Raw genomic sequence first — 22,182 nt, 5'->3', positions numbered from 1 at the left:
GGGAGGGTATGAGGAGGAAGGCAGGGAGTGAAAAGAAATTCATTTCAACAACCACTTTAGAAGGAATACTTTAAGCCATGGGATTTGTATATGTATGTAAGTGTACACACACACACACACACACACACACACACACACACACACATCTCCCCCCATATTAATGTAAACACTTCAGATAAATTGAAGCACAATTTGTTATTTCCAATGAAACGTTTTTGAGTAGTAAAAAAGTGTTAAGACTTTTAGAAATATCAAATCATTTACTCAGTAACAACACTTAGCAGATAACAGGAACATACTGCACATATTCATTTCCCATTTAGCCTGAATAAAGTAGTTTTGCTACACGATGCTTTCCTAAGATAAGTTGTTCCATGGCCAGAGAAAATAGCATTTTAAATGGTCTTTCTACAAATTGGAGCGACTTTCTAAACAGGTATTTAGAAAGGAAGTGGGAACAATTAAGCTTAATTGCTATGAAAACAAAAACTAACACCACAATTATAGAACATTTAAATAGGAAAATTATGAAACTATATATAAAAAACTTATACATATATACATTGTATCAAAATATCTTCTTTCTATTTTGGTAACTAGAATTTTGAGATTAAAAACAAAGTAGTTCAAGCATTTCTAAATATAAAAATTTCAGATTTATATTTATTAAAAACAAAATAATATCAGTTCTGTTGGAGTAACCATATATACACCAAGACAAATATCGCAACTGGAAACAGAAATAGTGAACAATTCAAATTTCTTAATATTTTAATGGCTTAAGTAACTTACTTTTTTTTCAGTCCTTTTTTGCTAAAATAGGTTTATTTAATTTTAAACTCAGATCAGTGCAGTTTGTCTTTTTTGGTGGGTTTTTTTTGTTTTTGTTTTTTTTTTGTTTTGCTTTTTTTAAAAGACAAAATACTCATTTAAAATTGTAGGTATTAGGTTTGCACCAACTAAAAAATAACATTTACATTTGTCTAATGTAACAATTTTAAAAACATACAAATTCAGTATGTAGTAGAAAATATGTAAAAAAAAAAAAAACCCAAAAACCGCGTAAGGAACTATACCCCATTAAAAAATATAAATGCACCCTTCTACTGATTATATGACTACTGAAAACTAAATATTCTGATTTAAAAGTAGCTTCTATAAAATGTCAAAGTAGTAGGCATTGTTTGCTTTCCTCATTTAATGAATAAATAAGAAGTATTTCCATTTCAGTTAAACAGTACTACTAGTACTTCTTAGCAAAAATGTAGTATTATAGATAGCAAGGTAAGCATTGCCCTGTATTCAAGTTTTTATGTTTGATCTCCATTAAAATGTTTTCTATAATTTATAAGGACAACACATACAAAAGTAAAAAGATGAGGTAAACATCTTACACTTTTAAGAAATTACTTGAAACTTAATACTCAGATATTCTCAATGCCTAAGCTCTAGAATGATGGTTATGAAGGTCCTCCTTTAAAAAACAACAACAAAAGATGGTCCTCCATAATGTCGATGATATGATACATATCTGAACCACATAACGAACAGCAGGTTTCTTGGTCTTCTGAGTAGGCAAATGATGTTCTTCCCTGTGATTACAAAGCAATCATGACTAGGTTTTGCCAAAAATATTGCTTCGGTGTAGGTTTACATGAGGCACCATGCTACAGTAAAAGCAGCTACAATGCCATTCAAAATTGCCATGCTATAGCCCATGTGGAAAGAGTGTCCAGTCAGTTTCCTAGGGGGAAAAAAAAAAGAAAAAAGGAAAATGTAATTTGGAATAACAGAAACACCATCAGTTTTCACTGAAAATGCTTACAACGTAAAAATGTTTCCCTAATATTTTACACATTAATACACGTTAAAAAATAATATTAGACATTTGTAGGATTAATAAATAGAGTGACCTTAAGTTCTCTGCCAAAACTGTCCTATTTATCAAATACAGTTTTTCAGTGTCATTACTTAGAGCAAAATCTTTTTAATCCCTTATACTTCTTTACTGTGCCTCATAGTCACTGAGTGTATCATAACCTAATTCTAGGTTTAAATCTTGTTACATTACAAACATGCTCTTTCATTAATTAGCACTGTTTCCTTGTTCTCTTGTTTAGAACTAAAAATACATATTATTTCAGGTATCTGTCCTGTTTGTTCCATCTTTGGATTACGTGAAGAAACTCTACTCTTTATAAGCACTAAAAACAGCACTTTCCATATGTGAGTCATAAATCAGATTATGTCTTTTATAGACATTTCAGTTCTCAATAGGTTACTTAATTGAAGTGGCCTTCAATGAGTTCCTAAGTATCAGGAAAGGCACGTCTCATGTTTTACGACTACTCAGTGCCAGCTTGCTTATGTGTACAGATTTCCCCTGACATTTGATTCCTCTATTTCACAGTAATTTTACATTTTCTTTAAGATTTCTTCCATTAACTATTGCAATAATACTCTTTGCTTATCCTCATAAAGATGAGACATGATAAAAAGAATAGAAGCTAATGTCCAATTAGTGTCAGAGGCAGAAGATCTTTTCCTCAGTGGAGCAATCCAAATCGAGGACATATAGGGAGGTGCACTAGCAGGAATAAGAGCCCAAAATCATTAGTAGTAGGAGCTCTGGACTGAGGGTCACCATGTCTATTTCCTCACCTCCTTTCCTAAGAACAGGTCAAAGACAGAGAGGTACTTGGATCTGAAGTAACATTTGAAGGATTCTAGTCTTACAAGATCTGTGGTAGGGAGCAAAGAAGATACACTCTTCAAAGAACATCACCTTTGCATTCATCTAAGACTACTGAAGGCCCTGATACTTCCTGATAGCTGTTGTTATTATCATTACACTTTCCACTCAACTTACTCACCTTGGAACTAGTTTAAGATACTTCTCATGGACATTAAGGGTTAATCTACTTAGCTGCACTAACCTACTACATGGTAAAATGAAATAGATATTCTAGATGCTTTACTTCTAAAAAATATTCCTTCAAATACATACTGATTAGTGAACAGAAAGCTAATCATAAAATTAAACTATCAGCATTGTCATTCATTATTTAAAGAATATTAATGACCCATGAACATTTAAATTCATACTAACAAAATGAAGTTAATCATGGAACAGAATTTCAGGAGGTAATTGTTCTCTTTCACTAGTTTTTGACCCTGCACTCCCATAAAAATAGGAAAACCTCTGAAATAGTTTACCAAACTTTAGGAAATTATAAAAACTTACAATGTTGGTATAAATGAATTTTACTGAGCTATACATGCTCGAATGTTCAGTGACCTTTACAGAACAGGCAAAGCAAGGAATTTTAATGGCAATGAAGAAATGCTCCAGAGCAGATTCTCTTTCTACCATCTCAAACGCACCATATCCCTCCCCACTAGAAACAGTAGCAATTGTCACGCATGTACTGCTAGGCAATAGACTTAAAATCTTTGAGTAATCACTTGCTTTAAAACTCCTTTTCAAAATACTCACCATGATTTTCTTCTCTCCGGAAAGAAAGACAACCCCTGCCCGCAGGTTTCCTCTCCTATGACTTACTTGTGAAGTCCTGTAAAAAACTGACGGTATCTTGGTTGCCCTTTGTCAACATCCTTCATCTCTTGTAAAGGGCAAGTTTTGAATTGAAAAATTGGGCCTAAGTATGGTGCCTATTTTATTCAATCTCTCTCTATATATGCATGTTACTTTTAAAATTAAAGTATACACACACACAGTGAAGTGCAAATGCCTGACATGCATACAGATCAATGAATCTTTATCATGTTACACCTTCATGTACCAACCACCCAGATCAAATACAAAACGTTTCCAGTACCACAGAAAGCTTCTTTGTTCCTCTTCCTTCCCCCAAATCCTGAGATAACCGCTATAACCATTTGTTACCATGATGCCTGGTTTCACCTGTTCATCTTACATGCCCTCATATAGTATGTCTTCTTCTGTGTCTGGATTCTTTCCCTCAATATTGTGTCTGTGAGATTCATCCATGTTGTTGTATGTAGCATTAGCATGTGTTCTTTTGTACTGCAGTTTAGTACCCCGCTGTATAAAAATAACAAAATGTATCCGTTCTACTACAGAGCATTTGGATTGTTTCCAATATGAGGCTTCTATACATAGGGATACTATGAATATGATGCTACACATCTCTGGTGGGTGTGAGACATCTGCACTCATTTCTCATGGGTATATATCCTAGGAATGGAATTGCTAGGTTATAAGGGAGATGTAAATTTGGCTTTAGTAAAAACATCAAACATTTTCTCAAAGTAGATGACTACTGTACACTTCTACCAGCAATATCTGAGAGTTTCAGTAGCTCCACACTGCCACCAACATTTAGCATCATCAGTGTTTTACACTTTAATGGGTCTACAGATTATGTTGTTGAGGTTTGAATATTTATTTTTCTGATGACAAACATACTTACTGCTCATTCAAATATCCTCTTTTTTGAAGTTCCTGTTTATCTTTTTGCTCATTTTTCTATTGGTTTATAAAGTCCTTTGTCAACAATATGTGTCATAAATATCTTCTCCTGTTTATGGCTTGTCCTTTCACTCTTTAATAAGATCCACTGATGAACAAGTTCTTAATTTAAATACAGTCCTTTTTTTTTTTTTTAAATGACTAGTATTTTTTGTGGCCTTTTCGATAAATCTTTGACTACGGTTATGAAAATAATCCATTTTTAGGGAAGTTGTATTGTTCTCCTTTGACATTTTGATCTATAATTCAACTCAAATTAACTTTTTATGTGGTATAAGGTAGTGGCGAATGCTCATGTTATACCTTTTGGAAGTCCAATTGTTTCAGCACAATTTATTGAAAAGACCATCTTTTCCCCCCTCATTAAATTCCCATGGTACCTTTGTCCTAAGTCACATAAGCATCTATGTGTGGGTGTTTTTAAGCTTTCTATTCTATTCTTTGGGTCTGTTTGTTTATCTCTGATGAAATCAAAACTTTCCTATATAGCAGGATTAGTGAACTAAAAAAAAAAAATATGCTATACACCTAAAACTAATATAACACTGTATGTTAAACTAACTGGAATTAAAATAAAAACTTACAAAGCCAAAAAAATATTTAATGCTAAAATATCCTTATATTGAAGACTACAAAAACTCAGAAGCACAACTAACAATAATGTGCAAGACTCATATGAAGATAAAAATAAAACTTCACTTAAGAAGATCTAAATAAATAAAAGACATCCCGTGTTCATGGAATTGAAAACAACATTTTGAAAATGGCAATACTCCCTAAATTGATCTATAAGGTCAATGAAATTCCTCAATTTTCCTTTCCAACTGCCTTTTTCTGCAGATACGGAACAAGTTGATCCCAAAATTTGTATGGCAATAAGAGACCCCAAATTGTCAAAACAATACTGAAAAAGAACAATGCTGGAGAACTCACACTTCCCAATTTCAAAACTTGTTACAGTAATCAAATGGCATGATACTGGCATAAGGATAAACATATAGACAAATGGAATAGAATTAACAGTCCAGAAATAAACCATAGATCTATAGACAGTTAAATTTCAACAAGGGTATCAAGACCACTTAAGAGGGAAAGAATAGTCTTTTCAACAAATGGTGCTGGGACAAATGGATGCAAAAGAATGAATTTGATCCTTTAACTCATACATTATACAAAAATTACCTCAAAATGGACCAGATCTACATGAAATAATTAAAACTCTTAAGAGGAAGGAAAGGTATAAATTTTTTCAACCTTGAATTATGCAATGGTTTCTTAGATAAGAAACTCAAGAAAAAATAAACTGAACTTCATCATATTAAAACCTTCTCTGCTTCAAAGGACACTATCAAGAAAGTGAAAAGACAATCCAAGGGAAAGAAGAAAATATTTGCAAATCATGTTTTGTTTTTTGAGAGAAAGAGAGCAAGCAAGCAGGGGAGGGGCTGAAGGGAGGGAGAGGGAAAAGGAGAGGGAATCTCAGGCAGGTTCCATGCCCAGCGTGGAGCCCAATGTGGGGCTCAATCTCATGACCATGAGATCATGACCTGAGCCAAAATCAAGAGTCGGATGCTTAACCAACTAATCGACCCAGGTGCCCCTTGCAAATCATATACCTACTAAGGATCTACTATCTAAGATATAAATAAATTCTTAGGACTCAAAAAAAAAGGGCAAATACTCCAATTTTAAAAAGGGCAAAGCATTTGAATAGACAGTTCTGCAAAGAAGATATACATTGGCCAACAAGCACATGAAAGGATGCTAGACATCATTACTCACTATAGAAATGCAAATCAAAACCACAACGAGTGAATACTTCATACCCACAAAGATGGTTATAACACAAAAAAAGAAAAGAAAGAAAACAACAAGTATTGGTGAGGATGGAGAAGTCAGAAATTTGACTCATTGCTGGTACAAACATAAAATGATATAGCTACTATACAAGAGTTTGATAGTTCTTCAAAGAGTTGAGTTACTATATGATCCAGCAATTCCATTCCAGGTGTATACTCAAGAACTGAAAACATGTTTTTACACAAAAACGTGCACTTGAAAGTTCACAGAAGCATTATTCATAAGAGCTAAAAAGTAGAAGCTAAGCAAATGTCCATCAACTGATAAAATGTGGCATATTCATACAATGGAATATAATACAGCCATAAAAAGGAAAGTACTGATACATGCTATAGCATGGATGAACTTTAAAACCAGTATGCTAAGTAAAAGAAGTCAGACATTAAAGACCACATTCTAGGACTTGTATGATTCTATTCACATGAAATGCCCAGATAGACAAATCTACAAAACAAAAACTAGCCTAGGAGTTTCCAGGGTCTGGAGGAGGGGATAATAGAAAAGTAACTGATCATAAGTATGGGGTTTTCATTTTGGAGTGATGGAAATATTCTGGAATTGGAGAGTGATAATGATTGTATAAGATAGAGAATATACTAAACATCACTGAGTTACACACTTTAAAATGGTGAGTTTTATGTTATGTGAATCACACTGCAATTAAAAACAAAACTTTATGGGGCGCTTGGGTGGCTCAGTTGGTTAAGCATCCGACTTCTGCTCAGGTCATGATCTCACAGTTCGTGAGTTCAAGCCCCATGTCAGTCTCTGTGCTGACAGCTCAGAGCCTGGAGCATGCTTTGGATTCTGTATCTCCCTCTCTTTCTCTACAGCCCCCCCCCCTCCTTGCTCATGCTCTCTCTCTTTCAAAAATAAATAAACATTAAAAAAATTAAAAAAAAATAAAACTTTATTCAAAGACATTAAAAGAGTATCTGAGTGAAGAGAAATATCTACCATAATCTAGGAATACTCAATACTGTAAAGATATCAATTACTTTGAAAAGAAACCATGAATTCAATGCAATCTCAGTAGTAGCTCAACGAAATTACTTTGGTGGGAAACTGACACTTTGATACTAAGCTCACCTGACACAGTAAATGTGCAAAAGGAGCAAAGAAAAATTCTGAGAAATCAGAAAAGTTGTAACATAAAAACAAAGTAGTTTAAAAAAAGAAGGAAATAGAATCAGAAATAAAAAGACACCGGAAAAGACTTCAGCATCCCAAACCAGATCTGTTTGTAAGAGTAAGTATACAGGGGCTGGGGGAAGAGGTGACTAAATATATGCATGGAGATTTTGCATTTTACCAATAGGCATTTTTAAGAACTTAGATGGAACAAAACTGACAATTATTTCAAGTTCCTTCTTGCTTATTCCTAATCATGGATTTTCATTTACCAGTGTAGAGAAATCAAGACTCAGTTTATTATCACTTTAAAAGAGCTGTCATTATATTTACATTTACATGGAATAAAAAGAATTGGTGATTTTAGGCAGTATCTTTTCAGTTCTTTGGTTTTATTGTGTAATTCCCACAAGTTTTCTGAATATTAAGAAAAAAATAATAAGACTAATGTCATGTTTTTCGATTAAAAGGGGGAAATGCCTGCAATTCCAGTGTTTGTAGGTTCTCGATAGGCTCACTCTCAGTGTGAGGCTCAAGCAGTACTTGAAGTCTATGACAAATTCTTAATTTTAATTTGCCTGGATATGTAAGACAAGGCACTTACTGGTCTTGAGCAGAATAAAAATAAAAACCCTACTGGTCCAAAGCATCTATTATATGCTGTTTCATTCAGTTTTATCATGAAGTCTACTAAGGATCCCAAAATGTTTTTTACTGTTCTAAGCCATTCATGACCTTTTATTTTCATAATCTGAAGCAATCACACACTGGTAGGCAAATAGTAATAAAACATAGGGGTGGGGGCGGGGCCTTGAGAAGGTTGGGTAGAGTATATACAATTTTTGCTCATTAGTTCTTCTATGATTTCATGAAGAGAAAGGTAAGGAAAAGAAAAAGATCACATTTCAGAAGAATGATAAGCCTGATGAAGGGTAGCACTTTCCGGGGGCACCCAGCTGACCCAGTAGCTGGAATAGGTGACTCTTGATCTCAGGGATGTGAGTTCGAGCCCCACACTGGGTGTAGAGATTACTTAAAAATTAAAAAAAATTTTTAGGAAGGGGTAGCCCTTTCCTCTATTGTGTATTTTAGAACAATAAGGCATAATAACTGTGGTTTTAAAATCCTATATAATAAAGTATATTATGGGAAACTTGATCAGATATAAAATAAAAAAGTTTCTATCCAGAATAAGTAAAACGTCAGCATTAGTTAATATTAATACTGTCAAACCCATAAAAGTGGGTGTCAAGCTGATTTGATTTTGTCATGCCATATGGATTTCTAATTTGGACGATACTACTGAATAGGTGGAAAACACACATACACCCACACTACACACACAGAAAACAAATCCTATCGTCTCACAGTACGATATAATGGAAATGTCTAACTCTGAAAACCTTCCATTTTATTTCAGTATTCACAAGGTCTCTGTAATAGGCTGAAAGAACTTTTGAAAACGACAGGACTGCTTTTTAGAGATCTGCTACAATTATTATTTCAATTATGAATGTGAAAATGAATTCAAGGTGAAATTCCTTCCAAGCTACTCATATTCTCTCATATACCTAAACATACTATACCAGATTAATTTTCCTAAAATACCCTCTTGTTCAAAATGCTTTTGTGTCAACTGTATATAAAATATTTGAGTAGAGCAAACAATACAGTTAACAAGGTCAAGTTTTCTTAACAATGTAAATTTTGACCCAAGCTTTTAGTGTGGCAATGGACCAACAGACAAAAGAGGTACCACTGTAAAGGACAAAGGACAGAACCAGGAGAAGTGAACTCACACTTAAGATTTCCTATTTATCAGGTGAAGGGCTGGACCAGATTAACTTAAGGTCCCTTCCAGTTCTAAATTTCTGTAACTATTAAAAGTAGCAGGGACAAGGTAAAAATACTTGAAAGAGATTACATAGGTTTTTGTTCTACCTATTAAAATAGGTTAGTGATCAACATTACCTGTACTTCAACTAAAACAATGATGTAGGGAGTAGAACTACATAAATATTTTAATTCCAAAGAGTCAATCAAGGAGACCCAAAATATAATGAGAATTAACAGATGACATCTCTAACATAAGAATTCAAAATAATTTTAAAATTTAAAAATAAGTAGAAAATAGAACTTATTGACAAAACCAGAATGTTTCTTACAGGAAATGTTAGAATTACTACATGTGCTAAAAGGCAGCCAACAGAATGAGAGAAGATATTTGCAAACAACATATCCATAAAGGGTTAGTATCCAAAATCTATAAAGAACTTATCAAACTCAACATCCTAAAAACAAATAATACAGTGAAGAAATGGGAAAAACATATGAATAGACACTTCTCCAAAGAAGACATCCAGATGGCCAACTGACACATGAAAAAATACCCAACCTCACTCATTGTCAGAGAAATACAAATCATAACCACAATGAAATACCACCTCACACCTGTGAGAATGACTAATATTAACAACTCAGGCAACAACAGATGTTGGCGAGAATGCGGAGAAAGAGGATCTCTTTTGCATTCTTGGTGGGAATGCAAGCTGGTGCAGCCACTCTGGAAAACAGTATGGAGGTTCCTCAAAAAACTAAAAATAGAACTACCCTACGACCCATCAATTGCACTACTAGGTATTTATCCAAGGGATTCAGGTGTGCTGTTTCGAAGGGGCACATGCACCCCAATGTTTATAGCAGCACTATCAACAATAGCCAAAGCATGGAAAGAGCCCAAATGTCTATCAACGGATGAATGGATAAAGAAGATGTGGTACACACACACACACACACACACACACACCGGAATATTACTCGACAACCAAAAAAGAATGAAATCTTCCATTTGCAACTACGTGGATGGAACTAGAGGGTATTATGCTAAGCAAAATTAGTCAGAGAAAGACCAAAATCATATGACTTCATTCATATGAGGACACAGAATAGATGAACACAAGGGAAGGGAAGAAAAAATAATATAAAAATAGGGAAGGGGACAAAATATAAGAGACTCTTAAATATGGAGAACAAATAGAGGGTTACTGGAGGGGTTGTGGGAGTGGGGATGGGCTAAATGGGTAAAGGGCATTAAAGAATCTACTCCTGAAATCACTGTTGCACTATATGCTAACTAACTTGGATGTAAATTAAAAAAAAAAAAAAAGTTATTAAATGTGTATTGTGTTGGGATAAAGTTCTACTGCAACAAATTTCTAAAATCAAAATGGAAATGAGAAATATTATTCAGTAATAATAAAAGATATTAGAAAAATATGGTTATAAAGGTAAGTTCATTATAATGGAACTATTTCCATATCCTAAAAGATTAAATATAAAAAAGATACTATTTGGTTCTGGTTCTAAAGAATTCCTCTCCAATAATAAAGAATCCTGCAACAACGTACTTACTTGGTTCCTGTTAATGTTTAAGTATTGGAGCTCTGTACTTAGATGCATTTGAATGCCAGCTGGGTCATTTAGAAGGGGTATGAAGGTAGAAAAATTGACCTAACACTCAATTCTCCAAAATGGAAACAAAAATAGAATCTTCCCTTATACAGCTAAGAATCAGTTGTCTGGCACATAGCAAATAATCAATAAATGTTAGCCACTATAGAGTAAAGAAAGCTAGCTGCAGATGAGATTTTAAAAAATTCTTTACATTCCATTTCATTCTCTCTTCTTTTAAGCAAAACACCTACAACTAGACCCAACCCAAAGCCAAAACAAAGAAACAAAAAATAAGATTATACAAACAGACCCAGGAGGTAGATAAGAAAGAAACTGAAGAATTATGGGCTTGTATATGTATATGTGCATTTCTGCTTGGTATTATCCTCTTCCTACAAATTCATAATCACTTTCCTTTATAATTCACTAGAGAACTTAGACTTCCAATATTTATATCCAGATTTTGTAGTCTGGAAATGTACTTTCTAGCAGTATATTTACATTGGCATTTAATAGTAACTTATAAAATGAATAAAGTATATAAGAATTATATTTTAATTATTTACATTTTATAGGAATGGAATACATATAAAACTTAAGATTCAAATGAACTCAATGATTCTAGCAATTAAAGGAAACCACAAATTCAGGTACTGAATAAGCCATTGCCAAAATTTCAAATAAATTGCCTTTGTTCATTTAAGAGACCAACAGATTCAAAGTAGGTCTATTTTATTTTTTAATTTTTATTTATTTATTTATTTTTGAGAGAGTGAGCGAGCAAGCTGGGTAGGGGTAGAGAAACAGGGAGACACAGAATCTGAAGCAGGCTCCAGGCTGCAAGCTGTCAGCACAGAGACTGACCCGGGGCTCAAACTCACGAACCGTGAGATCGTTGGACACTTGACCAACTGAGCCACCCAGGTGCTCCAAGCAGGTCTTTTTTCTTGTTTTGTGTTGTTGATTGTTTTTACTCCAGTGTTGGTTGACTCTGAACTAAATCTCTGTACTACACACCAGACTACTCTCTCTTGAAGTCTTCACGCCTATATCATATCACATCCTATATCATAAATTCCAATATTTATTTTCCCTCATATATATTTCCACATTTAAGAAACACTTCTACGGGGGCGCCTGGGTGACTCAGTCGGTTAAGTATTCAACTTCAGCTCTGGTCATGAACTCACAGTTAGTGAGTTCAAACCCTGCCTCAGGCTCTGTGCTAACAGCTCAAAACTTGGAGCCTGCTTCAGATTCTGTGTCTCCCTCTCTCTCTCTGTTCCTCCCCCACTTGCACTCTTTCTCTCTCTCAAAAATAAAGATCAAAAAAAATTTTTTTAAAGACACACTTTTATGACACAACTCCTCCCATATGAAATAACTTCATTGCTGACGGATTTTGATCTAAGCAGAAAGCTCTCTGTGCTTGCCAGAATACGAAGTTATTATCAAGGGCCTACAATAAGAACCAACTGAGGGCATGTGAGCGGCTCAGTCGGATAAGTGCCCAACACCTAATTTTGGCTCAGGTCATGATCTCTCAATTTGTGAGTTCAAGCTTCAGTGTCGGGTTCCATACTGACAGTAAAGAGATCGCTTGGGATTCTCTTTCTCTCTCAAAATAAATAAATAAACTGAGAAAAAAAAAAGAACCAACTGGCTATTTGTTTCTGTGTCTGGCTCAGTTGGAGACAGGATGAGCTAGTTGGTACTATTCCCCTTTCACATATCTGAGCCTTTCATTTTTCATTCTATTCCTAGAAAAGAAATCTCCAATTCCCGAAGAATTTTAAGCTATGTGAGCTTTGGTTGGAATAACTGTCAGTTCTTTATCTGGAATCAAAAGTTCTTAGCCAAACCCAAAATCTGAAAGAAACTAAGCAACCAACATTTCAATTACTTGCAAAGCATTTCCTTTTATGTTTCTTTCAGAAACACAAAATGATACAACTTCTTTTGTACTCTTTGTCCTAAGAATTACTTATTAGAAATTGCTGGAGAATAAAACTGTGTGTATTCCAACTAACTTTACCAATGGTATTTAGGACATAAGTGTTAGAATTTCAAAAAGACCGCTTCCTTCCCTTAGCAAATGCTCTCATTAAGGAAAACACAACATACATTCACCCCTTACTTTATACTCTAAAGTTCTTTATTTTATAATTTTCTCAATTCTCTATTCTTTTACTTCAACAAAAATTACATAATGAATTATGTGTATCAGGTGTTACATATGGGAGATAGAGAAACTAGCAAGAACCAGTACTTCCCTCAGTATTGCCCTCAAACGCCAGAGCCTAATGACACAGTGTCCTCAGTGTTAAAAGTTTTACAGACATTACTGAACAGAAAGGAACCATCAGCTTGTAGCAGGGGAGAGATTTTCAAGAAGGGTTAATGCCTGATCTAAAACTGAGTATGAGGAAATTGAGAGTTCTTTTTTAAAAAAAAGGTTTATTTATTTTGAGAGAGAGAAAGAGTGCATGCATGAGCTGGGAGGAGAGGCAGAGGAGAGAGAAAATCAAGCAAGCTCTGAGCTGTCAGTGTAGAGCCCAATGCACAGGGCTCGATCCCACAAACTATGAGATCATGACCTGAGCTGAAATCAAGAATCGGATGCATAACCCACTGAGCCACCCAGGCACCCCAAGGAGGTTAAGAAGTCTAAAGAAATAGCAACATATATCGAAATAAGAGACAATGGACAGTGCAGGAGATGGTTAATGGTTTGGTATGGTTAGGCTGAAGGACCTGGAAAGTCAACTCTCTTTCAAGTGGAATTTAACCATGGCTCTACTACTTTATAAAACTACTTTAACCTACCTGAAAATCTAATTCTTCATCTTGAAAATGAGAATAACAGTTCCTCTCCTTAGTGTTTCTGTGAAGACTGAGATACTATTAATAATACTTGTTGCAGTGCCTAGCATTTATTGAGCACACACACAATAAATGCCAGCCTTTATTTTGTGCCCTTGACTGGTGGGAGTTACTAAGAGAAGGAAGAGCTGAAGGCAATGCCAGGTTTCTCACTTGAGTTACTGGCTAGATAAAATATTCACCATGATATGGAACCCAAGAAAAGAAACAGGATGGTAGGCAGTGGAAAATAATGAAGGCAGTTTTAGATACACTGTAGTGAAAACACCTGCAGGACACTGAGGTAAAAATTCCCAGCAAGCAATAAGAAATACAAATAAAAACCAAAGGGGAGGTTTCCCAGGAAAAGAGGCTCAAGATGGGCCAGATAGACTAGGAAGTCTTCAGCCAATTAGTAGTAGCTGAAAAAAAAGTGATTCCACAAGTGAGTAGCAGTGATCAGAAAGCTGGAAAGAAAAATAGGAGGTAGTGGTGTCACAGAAATTAACAAAGAAAAGCATTCTGAAGAGCAATCATAAGCCATTTCAAATAATGGATTGAAAAATGAACATTAAAGTTTATAATCAGGAGGACTGCAGTCAATTCAAGGAGAAAAAAATTTAGGATAGGGGTGCCTACAAGACACCTGTGGTAGCAACTGCAGTCACTGCGGATATAGGGCTTACCTCTTCTCTAGTTTCCCAAGACGCCTAGATGTGGAGAAGAAAACTGGACGTGAGGATTTTTTTTTTCTCTAACATAGGAGACACTTGAATGTTTTAGAAATACTCTAAGAAGATTAGATACAAGAGAAAGGCTGAAGTATATGAAAAATGGACATGCAGGGGTGGACAGGGCATGAGATCTAGAGAAAGGAAGTAAAATTAAGTTTGGGTAGGAGGAAGAACACTCCATTTGCTGAGAATGGGTGGGATAATAGTAATGTATGTAAAGTAAGTTTGTAATCATGAGAGGGGAATGAAAGAAGCAGGAAGCTCACTCATAATGAACTTTTGGTGACTTGACATGGAATCCACTGAAGAGTGTGATGTGATACAGATTTGGAATAACCACGGCAGGGGTGGGGGGTAGAAAATGGATGTATGGATGGATGGATAGATAGTGCTAGCTGAGATTCTAGTTCAGACTATGAGGGCTGTTAACTCTAGTTACTCAGATTTTAGTTTGGATGACTCAACTATGCCTCATTATCCTCTTCATATGGAACACCACAGGCCTTGGCCTATTTTAGAATGAATTTGAGGTCTTCTGCTATTTTAACATTTCACTAGCTTTGCTCCGGGCTCTCTCTCCTACTTGAGCTTTCTTTTGACCTCTACAACTTTGCAATTTTATAGAACAGGCACTTCAAACTTTTTCCTTTACACATGACCTGGTAAAAGGAAGCTAGTTTTTCCTACAGTTCATGACAACTGAAAATACAAAATCTTATTTACTTTGGGGTTCCTTTTTTAAGTTTGAATTAAAATTATTTTCCTTGCCACTAAATTATGTCTCCTACTCCATTCTTAACCCCGAAACACATTTCCCAGGCTTGGCAAGGAAGTCACTTTGGATTCACGATATAAAAGGAGAAGTGAAATAAACACAATGGGCTTTACAGTCATTTTATTTTTTTTTTAATAATTTTAAATAACCTCATGGTAAACTTTCCTGCAAATAGGTAGCCTTTAGTTGAACTTTCATTGCTACTTTAGTGTCATTATTCATTCATTAAAACTCAGATATACAGTAAGAGTTAATAAGTTTATCAATTAGGTATGAAGTAGTTCTTTGTGTTCCAAAATTGAGATCTAATTTTTAGAAATGGGTGTCATATCCTTAAGGCTATTAAACTAACCAATTAGAATGGAACTATGTGAATAGACAAGCCTACCCCACCTAATATATATACTTTTTATGCCCAAATTAAAAATCTTTTGTAAGCACTACCTGATTTCAGACCATATGATCCACAAAGCTAAAAATGGCCCCTGACAGAAAGTGCGCTGACTTGTCTTAAAAGTCTAATCCATATTCAAAGTGTAGTCCACAGACCAGCAATATATAAGCAATGCCTGTGAATTTCTTAGAAACTCAGAATTTCAGATCCCACCCCAGACATAATGAATCAAAATCTCGATTTTCAGCGAGATCTTCTGGTGATTCTAAAAGCTTCAAAGTAAATACTGATGGTCTCTATTTGGAAATCTATAAATTAGCAAGGAGATTTCTAACCAGACCTTCAGAAGTCTATCCCGATTACTTTCTATACCAAAAGTTCAAATTTATTGTAATTTTAAAGAAATAAGTTGAACGAATAATTATAAAACTTGTTTATGGTATCATGTTCTAAATAGATTTTATGACTTCTTTAAAATATTGTATGACAGGGAACTCAAGAAATCAAGCAAAAGACTACATGGGAAGAAAAATTTCTCTTATTTCTCTCTTCCTATTATATATTTACCTTGCTAGCATAGTGGCTACACACTGGGTGTATAAGTGTGTACACATACATACATTCAAAATAACCTATTAGTATAAAAGATGGCAAAATATTTTTGGAATGAAGCATCAAAGAATAAAATTAAAACTTTTTTTTAAAATATAACTTATTGTAAAATTGGTTTCCATAACAACACCCAAGTGCTCATCCCAACAAATTAAAATATCCTATTAGTTAGTTTACCAGATTTTAAAGTATAGTTATATCTGGGTAGAGTGATATATTTCAAATGCATACACAAATATAAACCATATACACACATATTCACATTCGTATATAGTCACAAGATTTTACTAATACAGAAATAATTATAAAAATAACATGTGCTAGGGGCGCCTGGGTGGCTCAGTCGGTTAAGTGTCCGACTTCAGCTCAGGTCATGATCTCTCACTCCGCGAGTTTGAGCCCCGCATCGAGCTCTGTGCTGCCAGTTCAGAGCCTGGAGCCTGCTTCAGATTCTGTGCCTCCCTCTCTCTCTGCCCCTCCCCCATTCACGCTCTGTCTCTCTCTGTCTGAAAAATAAATAAACTTAAAAAAACAAAACAAAAAGCTGCTGAGGATTCAACTCAGTTTAAAAAAAAATGAATAAACGTTAAAAAAATTAAACAAAAACAATAACATGTGTTGTATGATTATGGTTTTGTAAAAAAAGAAAATATTTGCATGTGTATAGATTTTTTTTTGTAAATATGGAGGTAAACTAGCCTGTTAACACTAGTTATATTTCAGGGTTATTTAAAATCAGACTCTGAAAGCCTTTTACCTTCAAAATTATATAATTCTGTGTTTTATGATGAGTTTTTAAGAATTCTATAATCGCAATAAAAAATCAGTAAGGAGAAATTTTAAGATACAATCACTGTCCCAATAATTTTCTAAATTACTGAAAAATACAAAATGCTTTTAAAATATAAAGTCATTAGGGAGACCTGGGTGGCTCAGTCTGTTAAGCATCCAACTCTCAATTTCAGCTCAGGTCATGATATCATGGTTCACGATACTGAGCCCCACATCAGGCTCTGCTCTGATGCTGAGCCTGCTTGGGATTCTCTCTCTCCCTCAAAATAAATAAACAAACATTAAAAAAAAATAATGAAATAAAATATAAAGTCATTAGAAACATGACTGTGTATGTACTTCAAGATTTCATGATAATTCTAAGGTAACAATTATCTAGATAAACACTTAAAAGATGTTAAAAAATGAGGAAATACTTAATGTTGAACTGTAACGTATCATTCTTAAAAATACATAGGAGGTGATGGTGCACATTTTGAGCATTTGCTCCATTGCCCCATTACCCTTGTAATTAATCTAATGTTTTGCATTATAAATATCAGTTAATAAAATATCTACCATCTTAAAGGAAAAATTTGCTCATTTATCAATCTACACATTAGTAAACTATGTTATAAGAGAATTTAGAATTTCAACTTTAAGGGTTTCCTCATTTTTTTTTAAATTTTTAAATATTTTTTTTCATGTTTATTTATTTTTGAGAGAGAGAGAGAGAACGTGGGGAAGGGGCAGAGAGTGGGGGATACAGAATCCAAAGCAGGCTCCAGGCTCTGAGCTGTCAGGACAGAGCCCGATGCAGGGCTTGAACACATAAACCATGAGATCATGACCTAAGCCAAAGTCAGATGCTTAACAGACTGAGCCACCCAGGTGCCCCTAGGGTTTCTTCATTTTTAAAAAGACTTTATTCTCTTTAGCATTTTAGTTTCCTAGCCATACTGCCAACTTCTATGGTCCTACTTCCACTTCTATAGCATAAGGATGGTCTGCATGAGGTCTTTAATCCCTTCTGGATCTCCATTCTGCAGTAAGTATGCCTCCATATATACAGTAAAGTCTTTTATCTAGAATTTTACCAACTGGAAATTTTAGTTGAGTCCCAATCCTATGCTTTGCCAGTGCAATAATAACTAATGTAATGACCTATGAGCACTGAAAGATCCTAAAGATGAGAAAAGTTCTTTAAAATGAAATTTCATATATATACATTTAAAAATCTCTAATTGTACTACAATTCCTTGAAAATCAGTCTAAGGGAAATACAAGTATAATCTGGTTGGATGAAGTACATATTAAGTGACAGTTTATTTTACTTATATACATATATAGCAGTCTACTTGGCTGCAAACTGAATGTCAGACATTTTAACTTTATTTACCAGTGTGTTGAGGTAGAAAAATGCCCTCAAACATCCATCTGTGCTAAGCACTATCTTGATTAAACAAAGTCCATATTCCATAAAAAGCTGGGAAAATAGTACAAAAGATAAAGAATAACGGGATTCCCAAGCTTTTAGACTTCATGAGTCAGTTTCAAAAATTTTTTTTGAAAAAAGGAAGTAAATGACACCATGTTTTGCCAATTTATTTTGCCAAGAACTGTGTCTGAAAACCATTACCATCTACGGCCACCTGGGTGGCTCAGTTGGTTGAGAGTCCGACTTTGGCTCAGGTCATGATCTCACAGTTTGTGAGTTTGAGCCCCACATCAGGCTTTCTGCTGTCAGAAAAGAGCCCAGTTCAGATCTTCTGTCCCCCTCACTCTCTGCCCTTCTCCCGCTCTGTACACGTGCTCTCTCTCTCAAAAATAAACATAAGGAAAAAAAAGAAAACCATTACCATCTAATATCAGCATTATTTCATGAAAGAAAGAGTACCTATATCAAAAGAATAAAAAGGGAAGAAAAGAATGGAAGGGATAAAATCTCAAAATAAATAAAAATTACCAAAAACAATATAATTGGCAGCCAGTAGCAGGCCAAGTCCACATTCAGCTTGAAGGATCTCAATTAAGAAAAGAAATACTCTGGCACCATGACTGCTTTTTCACCTAATGTATCTGTTGCTTTAATCAGTAAACTTACATTCATTGCCTATGAGGACAGATATGACTGTTTTTATCTCATTTTAGAGAGGAGGAAATTAAGGCTTAGAGACACTGACTGACTTGCTCAAAAGTTCTCCTGCCAGTAAGCCCTTTCATATACCAGGCTGCCTCTTATAATTTACAAAGACTGTTGACACATAAAAAGTTCCAAGAACAAAACTGGCAAGTATTAGGTAATTCTCATCAGTGATGTTCTATGCATATGGATACTTGCCTTTTCAGTAGCCGATACATAAAACATTGTAAATTACCATAAGCAAAACCCATAGCAAACATGTACAAAGCAAATACTCATTGCTATATTACAAGGAAACCAAGAATAGTTAATATGATTTCTTATGGACTTTGTTACGTCTATTTAAGTATCCATTCAAAACAGTAATGGAATATATTTTATAAGACACGCATGACTTTAACTCTTCACCTCAAGAAGCCACAGTGCAGGACCATCAATATATTCATTAATAGTGATCATAGGGATGACTCCAAATAGTGCCTAGATAATGAAACTTAGTAATATTCAAATATCAAGGCCAAGTTCTTGATCTATCTCTTTTGTCACTAGCTTTTCTCTCCTATTGCAATTAGCCATCTGACATGTTTCATTAGTCCAAGGCAATAAAGAATCTGACTCAACAAAGAAGCAAGCTCTCCAAAATCTGTATGAAAGAAGAGTAAACTTACTGTACTCAATTAAGTGTGGTTGGAAAAGGAACTTCTAATTTAAATACTAAATCACCCACTTCTCTTTACCTCTAAGACTTCTACTACTGCCCAAGACTCATAATCTCATTTCTATTATGATTTTTACTGTTCTATTTGTCCATATCTTAACCCCCAAGAATTAAAGCCCCCAAGGACAAGAAGAACAAGAAGTTAGAGAAAACTCTTTAATAACAGAAAAATAAATCTAGTTTTTTTTTTTTTTTATTTTTTTTTTCAACGTTTATTTATTTTTGGGACAGAGAGAGACAGAGCATGAACGGGGGAGGGGCAGAGAGAGAGGGAGACACAGAATCGGAAGCAGGCTCCAGGCTCTGAGCCATCAGCCCAGAGCCTGACGCGGGGCTCGAACTCACGGACCGCGAGATCGTGACCTGGGTGAAGTCGGACGCTTAACCGACTGCGCCACCCAGGCGCCCCAATAAATCTAGTTTTGAATAGAGAAAGAATATTATAATACAGCAATGTCAATCCTGGAGGAATATTTTACTCATTGTCTGCTTCACATCTACAACAACACATACTCATATACAAACATAATGAAAATTTAAGTATTTCAGCATCTAGTTATATCCAGGACACCATACATAGAAAATAAGTAACAGATCATGTGTTCTTTTGGTAAAACAATGACCAAAAACAGTTTATCAGAAAGCAATTCAAACAAAAACCAACTGTTCCTTTTTTTTTCTTACTTCTAATTTACTTTGCAGATTCCAAATAGCACTGTAAGTTAATATACTTTAAAAAAAAAAGAAGACTTTGTAGAAATAAATTAATTAAAACATTTTTTTAATGTTTATTTTTGAGAGACAGAAGAAGACATAGAGTGTGAACAGGGGAGGGGCAGGAAGAGAGGGAGACACAGAATCCAAAGCAGGCTCCAGGCTCTCAGCTGTCAGCAAAGTCTGATGCGGGGCTAGAACCCACCAACCGTGAGATCATGACCTGAGCCGAAGTCAGATGCTTAACAGACTGAGCCACTCAGGTGCCCCCAAATAAGTTAATTTTTAATTAAATTAAAAGCATGTGATTTTTCAAACTATCTTGATATTTACCAAATATCATTTGTGATGGGAAAATGATGTAACAAGGTGGATAACTTACAGTCATCTTGACAAAAACGACTAACAGTTCCAGAAGGTAACATATAGTCCCTGGTTTGTGTATTAACTATGAAATAATGCCAAATTCTATAGATGATATTTAAAGCAGCTTTAGTGAAAAGACACTACTCTTTTTGCTGGCACATTCTTAGAAATCATTACATAATACCAATAATTCAAAGTGTCCCTACTTTTTGACCATGAACCCCACATCAAATAAGCCATAATTACAACCAATTCATTCTATCCTCACAAAGACTCATCTTGACTTACAAGATTCAAGATGATATAGATTTATGAAGAACTGATACTTTCTCCAAAATCTACAATATTCTGAATGCATAAAATGTTATTTACACAATATTTCTCAACAAGAAGAAAAATTATTTAAAAGTAGGTTCTCAACAAGAGATTCAATAATCCAGACTTTGGACTCAGCTAGCCAATTCACCAGAAATCTTACTTCATACCACCTTTGACCATCATGAGGTTAGAAATTTCCAGTAATATTTGATTTCTATAACACAGTTAGCCCATCCTTAATAACTTTACACGTACGTATTGATTTTTTTTCTCCTTGAAAATAAGTCTCTGTGGTTATTTCTACCACAAAATAATAATCCTATTCCTACAAAGTTTAACTTGTTGGCTTGTAAGTTACAGTCACATGCTGTTAAATTTTAATTTTTATCTGTGCATTTTTTCATGCCAACAATAAGATTTTTGTTAATTAACATTATTGATTGCAATGAAATAACACTTTTATTTTTTTTTTTTTTAACATTTTTATTTATTTTTGGGACAGAGAGAGACAGAGCATGAACGGGGGAGGGGCAGAGAGAGAGGGAGACACAGAATCGGAAACAGGCTCCAGGCTCCGAGCCATCAGCCCAGAGCCCGACGCGGGGCTCGAACTCACGGACCGCGAGATCGTGACCTGGCTGAAGTCGGACGCTTAACCGACTGCGCCACCCAGGCGCCCCTGAAATAACACTTTTAACTTAAGAATGTTGGCCCATTCCATGCTGACAGTGCAGGGCTTGCTTGGGATTCTCTCTCTCCCTCTTTCTCTGCCCCTCCCCTGCTTACACAACAGGTGCTCACTCTCAAAATAAATAAAT

The 22,182-nt window shown here is 34.9% G+C and overlaps 1 protein-coding gene across 1 annotated transcript in view; it reads right to left on the bottom strand.

Annotated features, from left to right (window-relative positions):
* Window positions 1-233: 233 nt before the first annotated feature.
* The window catches only part of ARL6IP6 (ADP ribosylation factor like GTPase 6 interacting protein 6), a 41,291-nt gene continuing 19,342 nt past the window's right edge, over window positions 234-22,182 (bottom strand). Inside the window, exon 4 of the mRNA XM_030323551.2 lies at window positions 234-1,744. Within this exon, the coding sequence (XP_030179411.1) occupies window positions 1,651-1,744 (94 nt within the window). The 3' untranslated portion in view covers window positions 234-1,650. The remainder of the gene's footprint in view (window positions 1,745-22,182) is intronic.

This window comes from Lynx canadensis, chromosome C1, assembly GCF_007474595.2.
Source record: "Lynx canadensis isolate LIC74 chromosome C1, mLynCan4.pri.v2, whole genome shotgun sequence".
Taxonomy (NCBI): Eukaryota; Metazoa; Chordata; class Mammalia; order Carnivora; family Felidae; genus Lynx; species Lynx canadensis.
The sequence above is the reverse complement of the archived record's forward strand: the minus strand, read 5'-3'. Positions and strand labels throughout refer to the sequence as shown.